Genomic DNA, 19,889 nt, shown 5'->3' on the forward strand with positions numbered 1-19,889 from the left:
CAGTTTCTACAACTTGCTTTTTTCCCCACTTAGTATATTGGTACATACAGATCTGCAGAAAGCTTATAACACTTGGTAGATTATTATTTAAATCACTTCCAATTTTTTGCTACCATGATGCTACCATGAACATTCTTATATACATCTCCTTGTATAGAGGTGTAAGTGTTTCTTTAGGCTAGTTACCAGAAAGTAGACTTTTTAGAAAAAAAAAATTTAATTTAATTTAATTAATGTGTATTGTATTATTATTTTTAGAGGTAGACTTTAGTGATTCATCAGTTGCTCATGACATCATTGTGCCCTCCTTGATGCCCATCACCCAGTTACCCCATCCTCCCACCAGAAGGACCCTCCAGGACCCTCAGTTTGTTCCCTAGAGTTAAGAATCTCTTATGATTTGCTTTCCTCTCTGTTTTCCTTTTTATTTTTCCTTCCCTTCCCCTATATTCATTTGTTTTATTTCTTAAATTCCACAGGTGGTGAAATCATATATTTGTCCAGAAAGTAGACTTTACTCTGCATGTTGAGCTTAACAGGGTTTAAAATAAAACAGTATTTTCACCTTCCTTCCAGTGTTGATGTGAATTCCAATCGCCACCCCTCCCACTTTACAGGCTTTTGTTGGCGAATATTTTAGTCTTCTTTTTTTTACCCAGCATTTAGATACTATTATTGTTGCTTTATACACTATAGATTATGTGCAGTGTTATGCGCTCTGCATTGCTTTTTGTATCTCTGACCATCCTTCATTTTTCTTCATCCTGAAGTACACTTTCTAGAAGTTTCTTTAGTGCTAGTATCTTAATGTTATGTTCTCTTGGTTTTTGTTTGTCTGTAATGACTTTTTCTTACTAGTAGCTTTACTAGTGACACAATTATTATTACTTTTTTAAGATTATATATATATATTTAGAGTAATCTGAATACCCAACCTAGGACTCAAACTCACAACCCTGAGATCGAGAGTCACATGCTCTCCGAACTGAGCCAGCCAGGGGTTCCTACTAGTGATACAATTCTAGACCAAAATTCTCTTTCTCGGCACTTTGGATACCATACTATGGTCTTCTGGTTTTCTTTGTTGCTAAAAAAAAAAAAAAAAAAAAAGCCTGCTGTCCTTCTAATTTTTGTTCCTTTGCCAGTAACCTAGCCCTTTTCTCTGGCAGTTTTAAGATTTTTCTTTTCCTTTTTAGCATTCTTTAAAAGCTAGAAAATAGTATAATAACCCCCTGCCCTCCTACCCTCCAGCATGGTTACTTTGTTTTCTCTATTTCTCTCCCTGTACCCCTCCCTGCCACATTATTCTGAACGAAACCTCCGACTTTGTATGATTCATTTGTAAATATTTTTTACATATTCTTTTTAATATTAAAACATTCAGGGGTGCCTGACTGGCTCAGTCAGTAGAGCATGCCTTCTACAATCTCGGGATTGTGAGTTCGAGCCCCACGTTAGAGGCGAGATTACTTTCAAAAAAATAAAACTTAAAAAAATTTAAATTTTAATTTATTAAGGGGATCCCTGGGTGGCTCAGCAGTTTAGCACCTGCCTTTGGCCCAGGGCGCAATCCTGGAGGCCCAGGATCGAGTCCTGAATCGGGCTCCTGGCATGGAGCCTGCTTCTCCCTCTGCCTGTGTCTCTGCCTCTCTCTCTCTCTCTCATAAATAAATAAATAAATAAATAAATAAATAAATAAATAAATAAATCTTAAAAAAAATACATTTTAATTTATTAAAACATTAAAACATGTCTCAATAATAGATGTGTTTTGAGGTAGAATGCATATTATTCATGAATTTTTAAGATAAAAGAGATTCTAAGGATTTGTAGACTATATGGGACTTGAGGTAACTCATCCAGATTCCTGAAGTTGCCCATTTATTTTCTTCTGCCTCTGAAGTTAGGGTTACTTTAGAGAAGCATTTTCTCATCCTGGTCTATAATCCTCTAATTTCGTAGGCTGAGTCATTTGTCCAAGATCACAGAAGCGAATTACTAGATCTAAAGCTAGACTTTCCACTTCAGGGACTTTGCACTAACTCATGCTCACTCCATGGTCCTTTAATTTTACCAAAGTCATGAGAAAGAGGGAATGGGAATCAAGGGTGTGCAAAAGAAGAGCTGATATTGCCAATATATATCAGAAGATAAATTTTACCTCATCCTCAAAACCCTTTGGTCCCTAAACTAGCCAAACAGCCACATCTATGTTTGCTATAGGAGGTACTTCTGCTCTTGCTCTCAAGTAAATGAGTTTCTTAATTATTGAAAACCTACTGTATACCAGCTATTCTTCTAAGAAGCACTGGGATACTGCAGCAAACAAAACTGATGTGTCTTCCCCACCCCATGCAGCACTCCTCCCAGTGGGGAAGGGGAGGGGCACTAGCAAGTGCATATATGTGAATAGGCACCATGGAGAAAGTGAGGCAAGGCCAGGGGTCAGAGGCTCACAGGGCAGAGGAGAGGCACCTCTCTGAGAAGGGGAACTGGAGCAGAGACCCAGAGGCAGTGAGGGTGTGAACCATCTGACTGAGGGAAGAGCACTTGGCACGTTCAAGGAAGAAGTCAATGTGGTTGGCATGGGGCAAGCAAAAGGAAGAGCAGGAGATGAGTTCAGAGAATCACAGTGGAGCCAGAATCATGCTTGGCTTTTCCACCATGGTGAAGATTTAAGATGTTGCTGTGGGTGGTAGGGGTACTTCATGAAACACAGTTCATAACTCCTCTAAGGGGGAGGTGGGCTTGCAATAGGTGGTGCATGTGTGATTCATTCCAGTGCCGAATAGAAATGATATTTGAATGATTTGTTTTTCACTATCTTCCATGCCACAGTTTGCTTCCTTTGATACAGAGACCAAATGGAGAGAATGTTGGTTTTTGTAGTCTTGCCCTGGATGCCGGTCCTTTTGTGTATAAGAGTGGCCACGTGGGCAGCCTGGGTGGTTCAGCAGTTTAGTGCCGACTTCAGCCCAGGGCATGATCCTGGAGACCTGGGATCGAGTCCTGCGTTGGGCTCCCTGCATGGAGCCTGCTTCTCCTTCCTGTGTCTCTGCCTTTCTTTCTCTGTGTCTCTCTCATGAATAAATAAATAAAATCTTAAAGATAAAGAAGAAGAGTGGCCATGTATGTCAGAAATACCTGGCATGAGGGCCACAGCTTTGCTTTTAAAGTTCTGGACCTTCACATGTTTGTCCTCAGGGACTTGCCTTCTGGTTGGAGACCCCTTCCTTTCCCGGCACCTGCTATAAGCTAATATGCTGGATATGCTGCCTTTGAAGGAATGGTGGCTTCATATTTCAGAGGAAATGCCCAGCAGACAACTATAGATAGACAAATTTTTGTTTCCTTTATGATTTATTACAGGTTTTTGTCTTGAGAAGAAAAAGTGGTGAAGTAAATGACTTTTAAGGGTCCTTTCTTCCAAGTCAGTGTGTAATGAACATGGTCTCCAGTGTCAGCCGGCCAGGTCTGCAATACTAGCTGTCTCCATAATGAGCCATGTGAACTTGGGCAAGTCACTGCTGCTGGGCTTCAGTTTCTTCATCTGTATCATGAGGATATTGTTTAAGTATCTGATACAAATGCATGTAAAGTGGGGTGCTCTGCTTGCCACAGAGGTGTCCCACAGAAGCTCTGCATTGAGTTGATGCAGGCTTCTGGGTGAAGATGGGGCAAGGTGCCCAAAGTGACAGGTAGGGAATGTGCTTAGTGCTCTGGTCAAGGAAGAATGAATTTGTTAGCTGCTGTGGAGAGTAGCCGGGCTCTCTCCTGCTCTCCAGTGACTAGCTGGCAGCATCTGTCCTCTTAGGGCTCTAACCCTGGCTTCTGACCTTGACATTTTGTGCCTTTGTTGTCTTCTTGTTTTTTACAACTGAAATCTCTACTGGGTAGTAGACCCCTCCTCCTGGCGACTGGAGTATTTTAGGGAAAGTATTCTAGAATGAAATAGACTCCTCAGTATACCAGAGAATTCACCTTGCCTTCCTCATCCCATCCAGCCTCCAAGAAAGATTGCCTAGGATTGCCTAGACAGGAGGAAATTTTTCTCAAAGAAAGTCATTCTAGTTACATTTTACACCCATATCCAGTGCCGTACAAGCCTTGTGGTCAAGAAACGGTTCTTCTCTGGATTTACACATGTTGTGTAGCTGATGCCCATGTCTTTGTTCTGTTCCAAGCAAGTATAAATGAAATCAACACGAAGCTATAGACTTTGGTGGGCCTGAAGGCCCTTTTGAGGCAAGATTCTTCCTGTTTATCTTTTGGATGCTAAGCAATTTTCTGTCTCCATCCTTCTGTTCCCACCTGAATCTAAGCCCCAGCTGGATGGTTTTAACAACCCCCACACCTGCTGTTTCTCTACACCTCTCTACACAGAGGCCAGATTCTCTTTGAAATGTGTACACTGAATCATGTCACCCCTGGCTTAAAACCCTTCACTAGCTTTCTGCGGTTCCCTTACCCTTGGGACAAAGGAACACAGGCCCTGACTGAGTTGGCTTCAGACTATTTCTTTACCCTAAGCTTAGAGTACCTCACCCCTCACTAGAAGCTGTAGCCACACTGGTTACTTTCTACACTGTGAAGAGGTACCCTCTCCCTGACCTTTGGGAATGCTTCTGCCCCTGTTATGTGGCTTCCTACATGTTAGCTCACATGTCACCTTCTCCGACAGGCATTCTCTGACTGGCCTATCTAGAGATCCTTTCCAGTTACTCACCACCATAATCTGCTAAATTTCCTTTGTTGTACTTTATGTTTACTTGTTTGCTTTGTCTTTCCTCTCCTAGAATGTTAAGTTCTTGAGGGTGGGGAATATATCTTGTTCACCACTGCATCCCAGCACCTAGCATAGTGGCTGGGGACAGTTAGTGCCTGATAATCACTGCTGAATGAATTAATGATTATTGTTTATAACAGTGAAAAATCGCAAACAACCTAATTATTCACTAATAAAGAGCTCATCAAAGACATTATGATAGAGTCACGTGATTAGATATTATACTGTACAGAGGAAAATTTTATGGGAAGAAAAAACTGAATCTTATTTTTGTAAAAAAAAAAAAAAAAAAGTGTCCATATTCAGTATTAAAAAAATACTGCAGGTGAGCCTGGCTGGCTCAGTCAGTAGAGCATGAGACTTTTGAACCTCGGGGTTGTGAGTCTGAGCCCCACATTGGGCATAGAGATTACTTAAAAATGTATATACTGGTATGAAATTTCGATTGGTATAAAAATATTAATAATATTATTTCAGGAGGATAAGTTATTTTTCTTTGTTTCCTGTTAAAAGAATTATTTCCATGTAAACATTTTTCTAGAGTAAAACAAGTATTTTATAGTGACAACGATTATTCTAAATGAAGTTATATAATAATAATCTGGTTTGTGAGGTAGAGAATAATGGGGTTTGGGTAGATGGTCCTTGGAGATCAAGAGTCTGAGTTGACCTCCTTTCTGGTTTCAGCTATTGGAAATCTGAGGAATGATCCTGTGGAGTCTATCCAGTCTTTGGTCAATACTACTCTGAAAAAAATTGATGAATATATTAACTTCAGGTCTATCTCTACTTCCAGGATGAGCCAGATAAGCAATAACATCCTCAAAGTCACTGGCATAAAAAACCCAGAAAGAAAGAAACGACTGTTTAGGAGTGTCAAACGAGAAAGAGATGATGATAATCAGAAAATCTGGAGGTGGCTTCAAAGCCCTCTAAATTCATTGCGCAACCGGTACAGTGGTAGGGTGAAAGATATTCCACACAAATTAGGCAATTCAGATAAACAGTCAACAGGGTCACAGGTCCCGACATCTGAAAGTCCACCTACAGAAGCTGGGCCTGCTGCCAAATAAGTTGCTTCTAATTACTCTGGAACTAAAGCCTTTTCCATTTGTTTTTCCAGATGTCAGTACTTTGCTTCCCAGTAGCTCTCCTACCTTAGTCCAACCAGATGGGCTACTTTGGATTAAACTCAAGGAGGCGGTTTTGATCTTATCAGACTCAGTATGTTTCTTGTCCTTTATCTCCCTACAGGATTATTGGCTATCAGCATATTCATTGTCAATAAAGCTTATTTTCTCATTCTAAGACAAGATGACTTTCATCTCAGTTTTTGGGGATTGGGAATAAACCTGAGTGACAGGGCCAGCTCTGAAGTATCTCCTTCAGGTAAAGTTTCAAATGATAAGAGGGAGGGTAGCAGAACCGCATGGCACCTAGTTTCCAACCTTTTTTTCTCTCACTTCCACACATGTTGGATGAAATTCTCAGGCCTGATACACTACATGGCACATTCAGATTTCAGGCTGGAGCAGAAGAAGGTGGGTGTAAACAATGGGTGGCAATAACTCCAGCCCAATCTCTCTCACTTAAAGTGCATTGGATTGTGATGGAGTGACATTCTTGTTGGGATAACTTTGAGTCCATTCTAATTTTTTAAAAAGATTTATTTATATATTTAATAGAGAAAGTGACAGAGTGAGTGCAGGAGGAGAGGCAGAGGAGAAGGAGAGAGAATCCTGAAGCAGACTCCCCTTGCAGAGTCAGACTCAGGGTTCCATCCTATGACCCAACATGACCTGACATCATGACCCAAGCTGAAATCAAGAGTCAGATGCTCAATTAACAGAGCCACTCAGGCACCCTGAGGGCAATAATTTTTTTTTTCAAAGGCCTTGACATTTAGGTTATTGGAACTCAGTTCTGAGAAGTTTGAAAGATGTAGAAAGCGGGGCACCTGAGTGGCTCAGCCTATTAAGCATGCCCAACACTTGATCTTAGCCCAGGTCTTAGATCTCAAAGTCATGAGTTCAGGCCCTACTTAAAAACAAAAAACATTAGGTCAAAACAAAAAATTTGGAAAAACCAAAGAACTAGTTCCCACTTTGGTCAAATTGATTAATTTGACCTCGTTGAAGTTAACCACGATCAGAATGGTTTTGACTATTCCTAATTTTTTGACCTTTGAGATAAAATCCTTCTAAAACTGTCTGCCTCATATTTAAAAATGAGAATATTTAAACTTATTTTACAGGCTTTATGGAGTGAAGTGAGATAGCCATGTACTTGGTATAGAAATAATTGTTTAATAAATGGCTGTCATTATTACCAGGGTATGATGGTTACTTTTACACGGCAATGTAAATAGTACCCACATATTTGGTTAAACGTTATTCTGGATGTTCCTATGAAGATTTTCTTTTTAAAGATTTTATTTACTTATTCATGAGAGATACAGAGAGAGAGAGGCAGAGACACAGGCAGAGGGAGAAGCAGGCTCCACACAGGGAGCCCCATGTGGGACTCGATCCCAGGACTCCAGGATCACGCCATGGGCAGAGAAGGCAGCCGCTTAACCGCTGAGCCACCCAGGCTGCCCTCACTGCAGTTTTCATTTGCATTTTTCTAGTGATAGTGAGGCAAGTGATGTTGAACATCTTTCCATGTGCTTGTTGGCCCTTTGGGCCATATGAATATCTTTGTTCGAAGAAATGTCTTCAGATGCATTTTTTAATTGGGCTGTTTTTGTGGTTACTATTGTTGGGTTGTAGGAGATCTTTACATATTCTAAATGTTATCCCTTTATCAGATATAGGATTTGCCAGTATTTTCTCCCATTCTATAGGTGGCTTTTTTACTCCGTTGATCGTGTCTTTTGATATACAGAAGTTTTAAAGTTTATTGTTGTCCAATTTATCCATCTTTACTTTTGCTGCCTGTGGTTTTGGAATCCTATCCAAGAAATCATTGCCAAAACCAAATCCCCAAAACTATTCTTCTAATAGTTTTATGCTTTTAGTTTTTACATTTAAATCCATTTTAGGTTAATTTTTTTTTTTCTAAGTAGGCTCCACATCCATCATGGAGCCCAACATGGGGCTTAAACTCATGACCCTGAGATCAAGACCTGAGCTGAGATCAAGAGTTGGTCACTCAACTGACTGAACCACCCAGGTGCCCCAGGTTAATTTTTATATATGGTGTAAGGTAGGGTCCAACTTCATTTTTTGCATTTCACTGCCTCCCCTCTCCTCCTTTTAAACTGCTCACACCGGGGATCCCTGGGTGGCGCAGCGGTTTGGCGCCTGCCTTTGGCCCAGGGCGCGATCCTGGAGACCCGGGATCGAATCCCACGTCCGGCTCCCGGTGCATGGAGCCTGCTTCTCCCTCTACCTATGTCTCTGCCTCTCTCTCTCTCTGTGACTATCATAAATAAATAAAAATTAAAAAAAAAAAACAAAAACTGCTCACACCTTCAGAAAGTTTATCACTTACAGTGGCTTTAGTTCTTTTACCAAGAGATGATCAAATCCATATACCCAGCTTCTACCTCTTTCCTGAATGCTAGTCCTCCATTTTCAAACACCACTGAATACCTCATGGAAACACTGGGGATGGGGGGCATACTATAAATTCAGTCTAACAAATGAGATAGACCTATTTTTTTTTTAAAGATTTTATTTATTTGATAGAGAAAGAGAGCATGAGTGAGGGGAGGAGCAGAAGGAGAGGGAGAAGGAGACTCCCTGCTGAGCAGGGAGCCCACACAGGGCTCCATCCCAGGACCTTGAGATCATGCCCTAAACCAAAGGCAGACGCTTAACCCACTGAGCCACCAGGCAGCCCTGAGATTGACCTATTATATGAGGAAACAGAATGTATCCCATGCCCACTAAAGTGTGGCTTAATGAGGAAAAGCTATATACTGAGATACACACTGGACATAGTTATCAAAGATACTGGGGCTCAGAGAAATATTACTAGTTTGCATCTTGCACCATTCCAGGGCTCTAGAGGCAAATGGAGTCTTGGGGATGGAGGCAATCTGCCTTCTGGAGATTCTTTCTCTCTTTCAGAGAAAGAGGCTATCTTTTTTATTTTTTTGAATTTCACAGATTTAATGGTCAACCAAAGAAGCCAGACAAAATGTGTACATGTGGTATGCTGCCTTTTATATGATGGTCAAGAAAAGGTGACACTAAACTATGGCAGTAGAAGTCAGATATTATTATTTGACCTGGGAGAGAGCACAAGAGAATCTTCTGGAGTGGTGGTAATAATTTCTATTATGATAGCTTCCCCTATATATACATATGTAAAAATCACTGAACTATAAATTAGAGATTTGTGCTCTTTAGTCTGTATTATGAGGCTATCTTTTTTAAAATAGCCTCCACACCTAGCCTGGAGTCCAAACAGGGCTTGAACTCACAACCTTGAGATCAAGACCTGAGCTAATCAAGAATTAAACACTTAACGGACTGAGCCACCCAGGTGCCTCTGGGGGTTCTCTTAAATGATAGGTACATATCATGGAGCTTTCCCAGTGCCTAGGTAATACATTTCACTCAAATGCTTATGTTTTCCTTGTTCTGATTCTATGCTTACCAAGTAATCCTCCAATTCACATTGGCTTTCCAAATAGCAAGAGATAAATTATTCTATTCACTGGAAATGGCTCCTTTATAAATGAATTGATTGGCAGGGCTGCAAATTTAGTGATCATGCATTTGTAGTCTGGTATTGAGTTTACTAAGGTAATTCAGCTTCTCTACTGATGCTCAGTTGGTATTTATTGAATGGATGACTGTCATGGCCAGTCTATACCCTGGAAAAATGATGCTTTTGAGAGGCCCTAGTCCTGCTTATAGCATGTAACAAAGTGTATCCAGTCAAACCATATAACTTCAAATATCTCAAAGATAGAATATTCCTATCTCCCTTCAAAATGCATTATACTTCCTGACCTTATTTCTGTTCTTCTGATTGCCAAAGGCCTAAATCTCAAAATCTGATTCCCAGGTAGGACCCAGGTTTATTTATTATTATATTTTATTTATTGTTCAATTTATATCACAGCTATTTCTAAAGGCGATCTAAGGAAACTTATAATAAAAGTATAGTAATGCTAAAACCAGGGACGCCTGCGTGGCTCAGCAGTTAAGTGCCTACCTTCGGCCCAGGGTATGATCCCGGAGTCCCAGGATCGAGTCCCACATTGGGCTCCCTGCATGGAGCCTGCTTCTCTCTCTACTTGTGTCTCTGCCTCTCTCTCTCTCTCTGCGTCTCTCATGAATAAATAAAGTCTTTAAAAAAAAAAAAAAAGGAATGCTAAAACCAAACTATATAATAAAAGCATCAGAATGCTAAAACCAAACTCAATTAATAATAGTACTTGCTAACCTTTGTTGAGCTTTCATAATATGGCATGCCAGGAGCTAAGACCTCAATGTACCAAGATGATCTCATTTGTCTCACAAGAATCCTGTAAGATTGGTCCTGCGATTATCTCCATTTTATAACTGAGAAAACTGAGGCCCAGAGGTTTTAAACAGTTGACCAAGGAAGGTCACCAAGGTTGTTAATAGTGGAGTAGGGATCTGAACCCAGATGGTCTGACTTTACTAGAGCATGTACTTAAAATTATCAAGAAGTAATGAAAACAGTAATTAAAAAAAAACTGTCAAAAAACACTGGCCAGGGCAGCCCCGGTGGCGCAGCAGTTTAGCGCTGCCTGCAGCCTGGGGTGTGATCCTGGAGACCTGGGATCAAGTCCCACATCAGGCTCCCTGCATGGAACCTGCTTCTCCCTCTGCCTGTGTCTCTCTGTCTCTGTCTCTGTCTCTCCTCTCTTTGTCTCTCATGAATAAATAAATAAAATCTTTAAAAAAAAAAAAAAAACACTGGCCAATGAAGGGCACGTGGGTGGCTCAGTCAAGCATCTGACTCTTGGTTTCAGCTTGGGTCTTGATCTGATGGGTCATGAGATCGAGGCTGCCTGCTGGCAGGCTTGGCACTCAGCAGGAAGTCTGATTGAGATTCTCTCTCCCTCTTCCTCTGTTGCTCCTCCACACGCGCGCGTGAGCATGCGCACTCTCTCAAATAAATAAATCTTAAAAAAAAAAAACCCTGGGTAATGAAAAACTAAAACAACATATATTTAGTTTTGAGATTATTAGCAGCAGAGGCAAAGAAGAATATATAATGGGGCTAAGTAGCTCTTGATGTGGAGAACAAAGGCAAAAGGAATTTGGGTAAAATTAAATTTCTTTCTAAACTGCATCCCACTGATAAATCCTTGAGACAGGCAGAATAATACATTCCTCCAGGAACTCCCAATTTACCTGTTAAAGCCTTGCTAGAGGAAAAAAACCACCTTAGCTTGACAATAGCTAGGCTTCCAGGATCCTTTAAAGTCTTCTTTAACATATGAAAATTCTTTTGGAGACTTCCTTGGTCTCTACCCACCCACCCCTCAATTTAGAAGTATCAAATCCATTGCTCTTCACAATCCCAGTGCAGGTCCTTCTGCACAGAGGTCCCGACACGATACTTAAATAAAACCTTTTTTTTGCGCCGAAAATGTCTCAAGAGTTCTTTCATGACCGTTTGCTCCTGGACCCTGACATCAAATCGCATTAGCTCTCACTGTTGAGTTATAGAAAGCACATTTGTACATGACCAGAAAGTTTTTTCTCCCTGGCCTTGAGCTTTATGAGGAGTTTGTTAAGGTCTTTTGGGTTAATTCAATGAATGGCATCGCCTGAGTCTCTTTAATAAGACTTGCAGGGGTGGTCCACACATGCCTAACAGTCCTGATTTTATCCTTGGGACAAAGCCCAGGGTCTACTATTAGAAGTGTCAATCTTACATAAGATCCATTGCGGGGGAGGGGATAGATAGAGGGTCACTTGCCGGTTTATAGCCTAGTAGTAACTGTTTCATCCTCTCCAATTCCTATTGCTCCCACTCTTGAAGTCCACATCCCTAGGGCATGGTCAGGTTGATTGCATAACCTGGCTTGTTTGCTTGCTTCTGGTCTCTCTTCTCTATTTATTTATTTTTAAGGATTTTTTAAAAATTTATTCAGAGAGAGAGAGAGACAGAGACACAGACAGAGGGAGAAGCAGGCTCCATGCAGGGAGCCTGATGGATCCCTGGTCTCCAGGATCATACCCCAGGCTGCAGGCAGCGCCAAACTGCTGCGCCACTGGGGCTGCCCCTGGTCTCTCTTCTCTAAAACACTCTGAGAAAGAGAAACTGAAGGACTTCATCATAAAAATCTGCTTTTTACTTCTTCTGCTTCTATCCTTGCTAGGACCTGCACCCCCACTTTATACATGCCTCCTAGTGCAAATAATGTAGAGCCTCCCTTTGTAAGGGACAAGGAGTTAATGATTTTTCTTTCTTTTTTTTTTTAAGATTTATTTATTTATTTATTCAGAGAGAGAGACAGAGAGGCAGAGAGAGACACAGGCAGAGGGAGAAGCAGGCGCCATGCGGGGAGCCCCATGTGGGACTCGATCCTGGGTCTCCAGGATCACACCCCGGGCTGCAGGCAGCACTAAACCGCTGTGCCACCGGGGCTGCCCGAGTTAATGATTTCTTTAGAATAATTAACAATTAAGGAAGGACCAGGTGTGCATGACTGGAAGAAGCCACCCTATGTGTGTTCCAGACCTTAGAGGCTAGATGTCTTGACACCAAGACCCCCTGGCTCCACTTAGTAACACCTGGGCCCTCATCTTTGTTCTGACTGGTTCCTGGACGCCTGAGAGGACACGTATCCTAAACCACCCTCCTCAATAAAAACCCAAGACCCCAAACATAGACAAGACTTTCTCCTTTACTTTCTGAGTCTCCCAGACACTGTCTGTACCTGTACTCTTTCAATGCCTCCAAGAAACTCTGCTTTCACCTCCTGCTTGGTTCACATTTGATTTCTAGCCTGCGCACAGCCAGGGGCCTGCTTGGCTGGTCCAGCAAGACACCCCCACCCCCACCCCGCCTCCCCTGAGTCCTGGGACCTGGCCTTCTGGCATCACTATTACATTGCATTGCTTTCAGCTGAGTATTTCCAAGACATTGCTTTTTCAATTTCACCCCTCCGGTCAAAAACATTTCAGTGACTTGCAAATTGCTTACAGTAAGTTAAAAGGAAACCACGAGACCGAAGTGCAGTCACTTAAGGCCAAATCGGTAAACCAATAATCAATACCTAACCTAACTGCAGTTTGAATCTCCAGGAATTTAACCTTTAATCAGTCAACAGGGAATTTGCAAATCAATGACTAGGAAATTTACTGATAGACCTCTTCTGATCCCTTTGGGGGAGGGGGCAACCTTGCCTAAACAATTCCTTTTCTTTTTTTAATGCCTTCTTTGTTTTTAAAAAAACCTTTCTTTTGTTTAACTCAGTGGAGCTCCTCTCTGCTTCCTAGATGGGATGCTGCGGGATTCAGGAATTGTTTAAAAAAGCCAATTAGATCTTCAAACTTACTAGGTAGAACTTTATTTTGTTTTGTTTTTAACAAGTGTAACATCTAAACGTATTATCTTGCTGTTTAAAGTCTTCTACAACCAGACCCTGACTTACCTTCATGTCTTATCCTCTTCTATTCCTTCAATGGTGCTTCTTAGAAGTTTCATACCTTAGGAGTGTTTGTGTGGAGGAGGAAGGAGACCTTTGAAACAGTAGGGCCAAAACCTAGTGAACATTATCACTAAATGTCAAGTTTACCAGATGACAGTTACTCTAAAATTTCCCCCCCCCCCCCCCCCCTAAAACGTGCTGTAGAGTAGAATGCAACATTTACATCAACTTTAAAGTTAAAACCAAGGCATCAGAGACCTTTTTGGGATTTTGGTGGGCCACATTACAAGGCAGTGGTGGGTAGTTACTTTCTTACCATCTCCAAGCTGTACTCGTAAAAAACTGACCCTGGAATCACCTTTTATAAACTCCTACCCCCAAGTTTTTATGCAATTTTTAACACTGGCTTCCTCTCCCTGAAAGCCTTTCCTTCAAATTCCAGCAAACTATCCCTCCCATCCTTTGATCCTCCCAGGAAATCACACCAATTACCTATGTCATTCCAGGGGGAGCACTTAGTATAAAATGCCTTCTTTCTCATTTCTTAGAATCATTCTGTGATATTGTGGCAATAAATATATATTTGATAATTGTCCTCATTCCTAGCACAAAACCCTAAAATCCATGGAATTTCCCGAGAAGACCCATGAAGGTGTTTATGTTAATGTAGTGATTTTGAAAGGCCCCTAGGTAAGAGAGGGATGGGAATAGGGAATCAAAGTGGGTTGGTTGCCAGGGTAACCAACCAGGAGATTAGAAGTTTGTAACTTTAGTCCTGAGGGCCTGGAAATGGAACTAATGATTTACTCAACATGTCTGTATAATAAAACCTCCATACAACCCCAAAAGCAGTGGGTTCAGAGATCTTCTAAGTTGGTGAATGCATGTAGGTCCTGGGACAGTGGCACAGCTAGAGAAGGTATGGAAGCTTTCCACATACCTTGCCCTATGCATCTTTCTCCTCTGTCCCCGAGTTTTAGCTTTTTATAATAAACCAGCGATCTAGTAAGCAAAAAGTTTCCCCAAGTTCTGTGAGCCTCTGCAGCAAATTAGTCCTACGGCAGGTGGGGGGCAGGTCATGGGACCGCCCCATCATCTACTGCCTGGTGGGTCAGAAGCACAGGTAACAACCTACGCCTGCAATCAGTGTCTGAAGTGGGGGCAAGAGCAGTGTTGTAGGACTGAGCCCTTGACCTGTAGGATCTAATGCTATCTCCACATAGTGTCAGGAGTGAGTTCAGTTTGGTTGGAAAAACACGCACTGGACATACTTTCAGAAAGTTGGTAGGGATCATATAGAGTCTTATTCCCCACACTTCATGAAGGAGAACCCAAGTCCAGAGAGGTGAAGGTGACATGTTTGTTCTACCAACTAGAAGGTGTTCTCCCTGCTGTCAGGGCTGGTGCGGTATCTTCCTTAATCCCCTCAGGGTAGTACCTGGCACTCAGTAGGAACAGCAATCTAAACTCCTCTTCTAGAGTGCTTTAATTTACCCGATTTCACGATATCCAAGACCCTGTACAAACCTGTCGAGGTGGGCAGGGCACATGCCATCCATTTAGAGGTGAAGTAAAATAACTGAGGTTCATTCAGAAGGCCTGACGTGGAGGCCGAGAAAAATTAAGGCCATTCCACCTCAAGTTTAGCATTAGCACAAGTACAGCCATTTTAGGTCCCTGGGAATAAGAGCTGAACTTCACAGGAAAAACTGCAGAATGTCCTCGGCAGGGAATCCCATATCAGATCTTAAGAAACTCCCCCACCCTCTCCCCCATATAGGAATGGAAAAAATTCCTCCACCCCTTCTGAAGATCCCCTAGACCAGGCCATAAAAAACCCAGCTGTAACCCACCTCGGGGTCCAAGCCCCTGCTCCGCTGTGTCGGGTGCCCTTGGACCCAAGCTCGAGCTTGTAAATAAACCCTCGTGTACTTGCATCGGAGTCGGCTCCTTGGTGGTTTCTCGGATTCGCAGTCTTGGGCACAACACGGACAAGAGCCAGGACCGGAATCCGGACTTCCCGATTCTCGGCTACAGCATCTCGTCCTTTGGGTGCTTGGTCAATATTGGCCAATTTGATTAAGTCGAGCAACTGCTGCGCTCAGTACATCTGGCGCCAATCGCAGGAGGATCCCTGAAACACCGGGCACCCGGCAGGAGGCCAGACGGAGAACGCGCAGAACCTGACCCCAGCTCTCAGGGTCCGCCAACCGCCAGGGTTCTACGCCGCAGAAGCAACGCCCAGCCCCGACCCCGCGGCGGGAGGTCAGGCGCGCAGGGGCGGGCCCTCCGCGCTCCGGAGTGCGCAGGCGCGGGGGCGCGGGGGCGCGGGGCGTGGCGACGCAGCACGCTCCTCCCGGGGCCGACGTCTACGGAGGCGCGCCCCGATTTCAAACTGGGCGAGCTGTGCTCCTCGGACGCCTCGTCGGCCTGGCCTCGGCACAGCAGTCCCGGCGGCGAGGAGGTGAGCGCGGTGCCGCGTGAGGACGAGGCGAAGCGAGGGCAGCGGGCGCACGCCGGGGGGAGCGCGCGCGGCGGGCTGCTGTGCGGGGCAGGGCGAGCGGGGAGCGGGAAAGCGCCCTGGCCGGGGGGGGGGGGGGGCGGGGCCCGGCGGGGCCCGTGTGTTCCTGACGCGCTGGGAACCTGTGGGGGGAAGGGCAGGCCGTGCCGTGGGACCCGCCGCGCCCCGGAGCTGCGCTGGGGCGGGACCGCCTGTGCTAAGCGCTCTTCATAAATTACGTTAGGTGGTGGTCTCTGCGACGCTCTGGTGCTGGTATCTGTGTCGTCTTTACAGCTGCGGAGGCTGAGGCTTAGGGCTGTTAACGTGAGCTGGGATTCCAGAGTTGGGCACCCGAGTCCAGTTCCCATACTGTGAATGACTCTGCTCTGCTGTCCATTAGGGAATCAAGGTAGAGTAGGGTTCAGCCTAGAGGACTGGGTTGAATAGAATTGACTAGGTTGGTGGAGGAGGTGTCCACTAGGTTGGTGGGAATAAATCCTAATGGCAGGTTCTTACGTAGCGTGAGAGCTCCGAGGGTGGAGCTGGCCGGGAGACAGAGGCCCCAGGAAGGTGAGAATGTGCGGGCTGGGGCCAGGCTCCCTCCAGGTTTTGGAGCGTTGCAGTTGTACACCGAGACCAAGCTGTGGCTCTGGATTAGCAGCAGGGGTGGGAAAGGTCTTCTTCTTTTCGGGCTGTGTTGTCTCCCAAGTGTGTGAAGTTGAAGTATCTTAGGACCGTAAGAGCACAGTAGTACCCGGAAAGAAGTTGTCTCAGGCTACCATGACAAGTACCGTAGACTGGGGGCTTCACAACTTCATTTGCTCCCAGCTGCAGAGTCTGGGAAGTGGAAGGCGCTGGCATAGTTGGTTCCTGGTGAGAGCTCTATTCCTGACTTGCAGGCGGGCCCCTCCTTCCTCATCCTCACATTGTGTGGAAGGAGAGCTCCCTCTTTCCTCTTCTTCTAGGGCTACCAGTCCTTATAAGGATTAGGACCCTACTCTTAAGACTTCATTTAACCTCTATTTCCTACTAAAAAACCTTGTCTTCAAATACAATCTATACTGGAGGTTAGGCCTTTAACACATGAATTTTTTTTTTAAAGATTTATTTACTTATGATAGACATAGAGAGAGAGGCAGAGACAGAGAAGGAGGGAGAAACAGGCTCCATGCCAGGAGCCCGACGTGGGACTCGATCCCGGGACTGCAGGATCGCGCCCTGGGCCAAAGGCAGGCACTAAACCGCTGCGCCACCCAGGGTTCCCTAACACATGAATTTTGAGGGGGGACACAGTTCAGTCGGTAGCAGCAGTTTATACACAAGTAAATGATGAGTGATGATTGAGAACTGAGGAAAAACAAACTTTCAGGACTAGCATGTACCTGAGGGGCTTTCGTGTATTTTACCTCATTTGTTAAGCATATGGTGGTTGCCTTAGCACTGGTGAGGAATTCTAGGGAGGACTTGTGTGGGGTCGCGGCTGTCCACCACACAGCCAACTTGAAGAGGTCAGAACAGTTACACCAGATGTCCATAATGGCACTTAGTGAATCTGTTATTCAAGGAAACACTTTTTTGTGATGTCCATCGATTCCCAGGCAGGGGTGGAAGAGGGTGATGGGCAACAAGTATGAGGTTGCAGCTGATTAGGTCAGGCTGAGTAGTGATCTATTTTAAAAGGCGAAGCAGTGTTGATTAGATTTTTCTCTTGGGATTTTAAAACTAAGAAATGTGGAAAGAATTTCCCCCTTGCAGTGGGAGCTGAAGCTTAAAGGTAGAGGGTGCTGAAGAGGCCCTGTGCAAGCTGAAGTTTGGGGTAAGCAGAAGCTATGGGTAAGCAGAGAAGATCAGCGGATGGCTCCATCTGGCATGTGACTGAACAGCAGAAGGGCGATCTGTGGGTACTTACTTGCTGGGGAAATTCTTGGCACGCTCGTAGAGGCCGGATTACTTTGTAAGTTCTAGTCTGCAAGAAATCCCACTCTGTCAGTGGCTTCGCAGATTTCACAAAATTTCTCAATATGTATATTTTCACTAGATCTGCTTTTTACTTATGTGATTATCTCTTGCCAGATGACTGACTCAAAGAGAACCATATGGACCTTGGTTTGGATCCCTGTTTTTCCTCCTGTTAACTCTGCCTCTGAAAATTATTTAATGTCTGAAAATGTGAATACCCGACAACTGTATTCCTATAGTGTTGTACAGGTTAACTGGGATAATAATAGTGAAAAGGCCTGTGGAGTGTTTAACACACAACTTTATGATCAAAATTTGTTGGATACCTTTTTCTTTTCTTCCTGTTTGAATGGTTTTTTGATTATGTGCCTCCTTCTTAGTATTGAATGGTCTGTTTTTTGTTTTTGTTTTTGTTTTTGTTTTTTAAGATTTTATTTATTCATGGAAAGAGAGGCAGAGACATAGGCAGAGAGAGAAGTAGATTCCCTGCAGGGAACCAGATGTGGGACTTGATCCCAAGACTCCAGGATCATGACCTGAGCCAAAGGCAGAGACACTCAACCACTGAGCCACGAAGGTGCCCCTAATGGTCCTGGTTTTTAAGAGTTCTCCTTCTTGTAGTTCTTTAATCTCCAGTCCTCTTAGGTGCCCCTAAACTATAACTGGAAGACCATCATGGGGACTCCCTTTCCCTTCATAATTGTATTGACACTGTCACTGGTGTTAATGAGGCCAGTCATGTAGCAAGATGGGAAGTGGATTTCAGATTGATTAGTACTTATTCTTTTAGCAATAATTGCACCTTGGATAAACCTCATTGGCTACGATACTGCCACTGAGCAAAGCTGATTAGTACTTATTCTTGGAAGAGATGGGCCTGCCAAATAGTTTGGGGCAGTGACTTCCAAAGAGAGTGTGGGAACCCCCGTAGAAGAGTCAATCCACCAAATGATGAAAGGAAGAAAGGGTTGGGTGCCTGGCTGGCTCAGTCTATAGAGCATGTGACTCTTGATCTCAGGGTCATGAGTTCAAGCCCCACGTTTTACATGGAGCCTACTTAAAGATTAAAAAAAAAAAAAAAAAAAAAAAAAACTAAAGGAAGAAAGGGTATAGAGAAGCTGCCTCAGAGAAATTTGGTTCAGAAGAGGGGGAGGAAAAGAATTAAATGTGGAGCCGAGAAGTTCTTAGCTCTTGGTCTGATAAGAGAAATGCTGCGGTCTTGAAGTTTTGCGATATAGGTAAAGTTTGGTAGGGTGAGGCCTGGAGCTGATAACCAAGAAAGAATTTGTGAAACGTCTTTGGTGCAAAATGATGGTTTTATTAAAGCAGGGGGATAGGATCTGTGGGCAGGAAGAGTGGCTGCCCTGGGCCTGTAAGTGGTGGCTGATTATATACAGGAGAGTTGGGAGAGGTTTGAGGATAGCCTCCTTTCTAAGGAATTTTGGAAGCAAGGTTTCCAAGATCTTGAGGCGGCTGGATTTCATTGGGAAAAGGTCACTTGTTATCATCTAATAAAACCTGAATCATGAGACCCTTCAGATGTATGTCGGTGGGCCATGTGCCAAGGATGATTGCCAACATGTATCTTGGGGGTTTAAAGATAAAGAGAGATTTCTAAAGGAATTTTTTATATGTTAAGTAAACTCTCAGGGTCATAGGGGTCAGGCTAAGATTGCTTTTTGCCCTTAGCAAAGTATTAACAATGAGGCAGTTGAGTCTCTAGAGGAAAGTCCCTCTGCCTGTTTCAAGGACTTGTCAGTGTATTTTGTCCTCAGCTAGCCCTCTTCTCCCCCCCCCCCCGACCCCCGTCAGTCTCAGGATTGGGGAGCTCTTCCAGCCAGGGCTTAGTTCCTGTGAGGAGAGCTCTCCCAGTGTGCAGCCAGACAGAAAAGCTCTTATTTCTTGAGGCTGGGAAAGTTTTAGGAGGAGACTCTGCTTTATACTGGAATTGGAGGCTAGGACGAACTAAGAAATGAAAGTTCCCATGAAATATGAATGTATGTGTGCACCTGTGTATGCCATGTGAAAAACTGTACTAGTGATTCTCTGCC

The 19,889-nt window shown here is 43.8% G+C and overlaps 2 protein-coding genes and 1 long non-coding RNA gene across 22 annotated transcripts in view; 2 read left to right on the top strand and 1 right to left on the bottom strand.

Moving 5' to 3' along the window:
* The window catches only part of LOC144297415 (maestro heat-like repeat-containing protein family member 1), a 72,131-nt gene extending 65,762 nt beyond the window's left edge, over window positions 1-6,369 (top strand). For 15 of the 17 annotated variants that reach the window (XM_077871476.1, XM_077871477.1, XM_077871466.1 and 12 more), the window contains one exon: window positions 5,474-6,099. In XM_077871476.1, coding sequence (XP_077727602.1) covers window positions 5,474-5,859 — 386 coding nt within the window. In that variant the 3' untranslated portion in view covers window positions 5,860-6,099. Of the gene's footprint in view, window positions 1-479; window positions 570-5,473 lie in introns of those variants that run through there. The other 2 variants (XM_077871471.1, XM_077871479.1) reach the window with 2 other exon arrangements.
* The window catches only part of LOC144297430 (uncharacterized), a 51,135-nt gene extending 35,455 nt beyond the window's left edge, over window positions 1-15,680 (bottom strand). The window contains exon 1 of one of the 3 annotated variants that reach the window (XR_013364458.1): window positions 15,233-15,680. This is a non-coding gene — a long non-coding RNA (uncharacterized LOC144297430). The remainder of the gene's footprint in view (window positions 1-15,232) is intronic. The other 2 variants (XR_013364457.1, XR_013364456.1) reach the window with 2 other exon arrangements.
* A 5-nt stretch (window positions 15,681-15,685) lies between these two features.
* DDX11 (DEAD/H-box helicase 11) overlaps window positions 15,686-19,889 on the top strand; it is a 34,861-nt gene continuing 30,657 nt past the window's right edge. For both annotated transcript variants that reach the window (XM_077871484.1, XM_077871485.1), the window contains exon 1: window positions 15,686-15,843. The gene's annotated coding sequence lies outside the window, so the exon portion shown is untranslated. The remainder of the gene's footprint in view (window positions 15,844-19,889) is intronic.

This window comes from Canis aureus, chromosome 25 (genome assembly GCF_053574225.1).
Source record: "Canis aureus isolate CA01 chromosome 25, VMU_Caureus_v.1.0, whole genome shotgun sequence".
NCBI classification, from domain to species: Eukaryota; Metazoa; Chordata; class Mammalia; order Carnivora; family Canidae; genus Canis; species Canis aureus.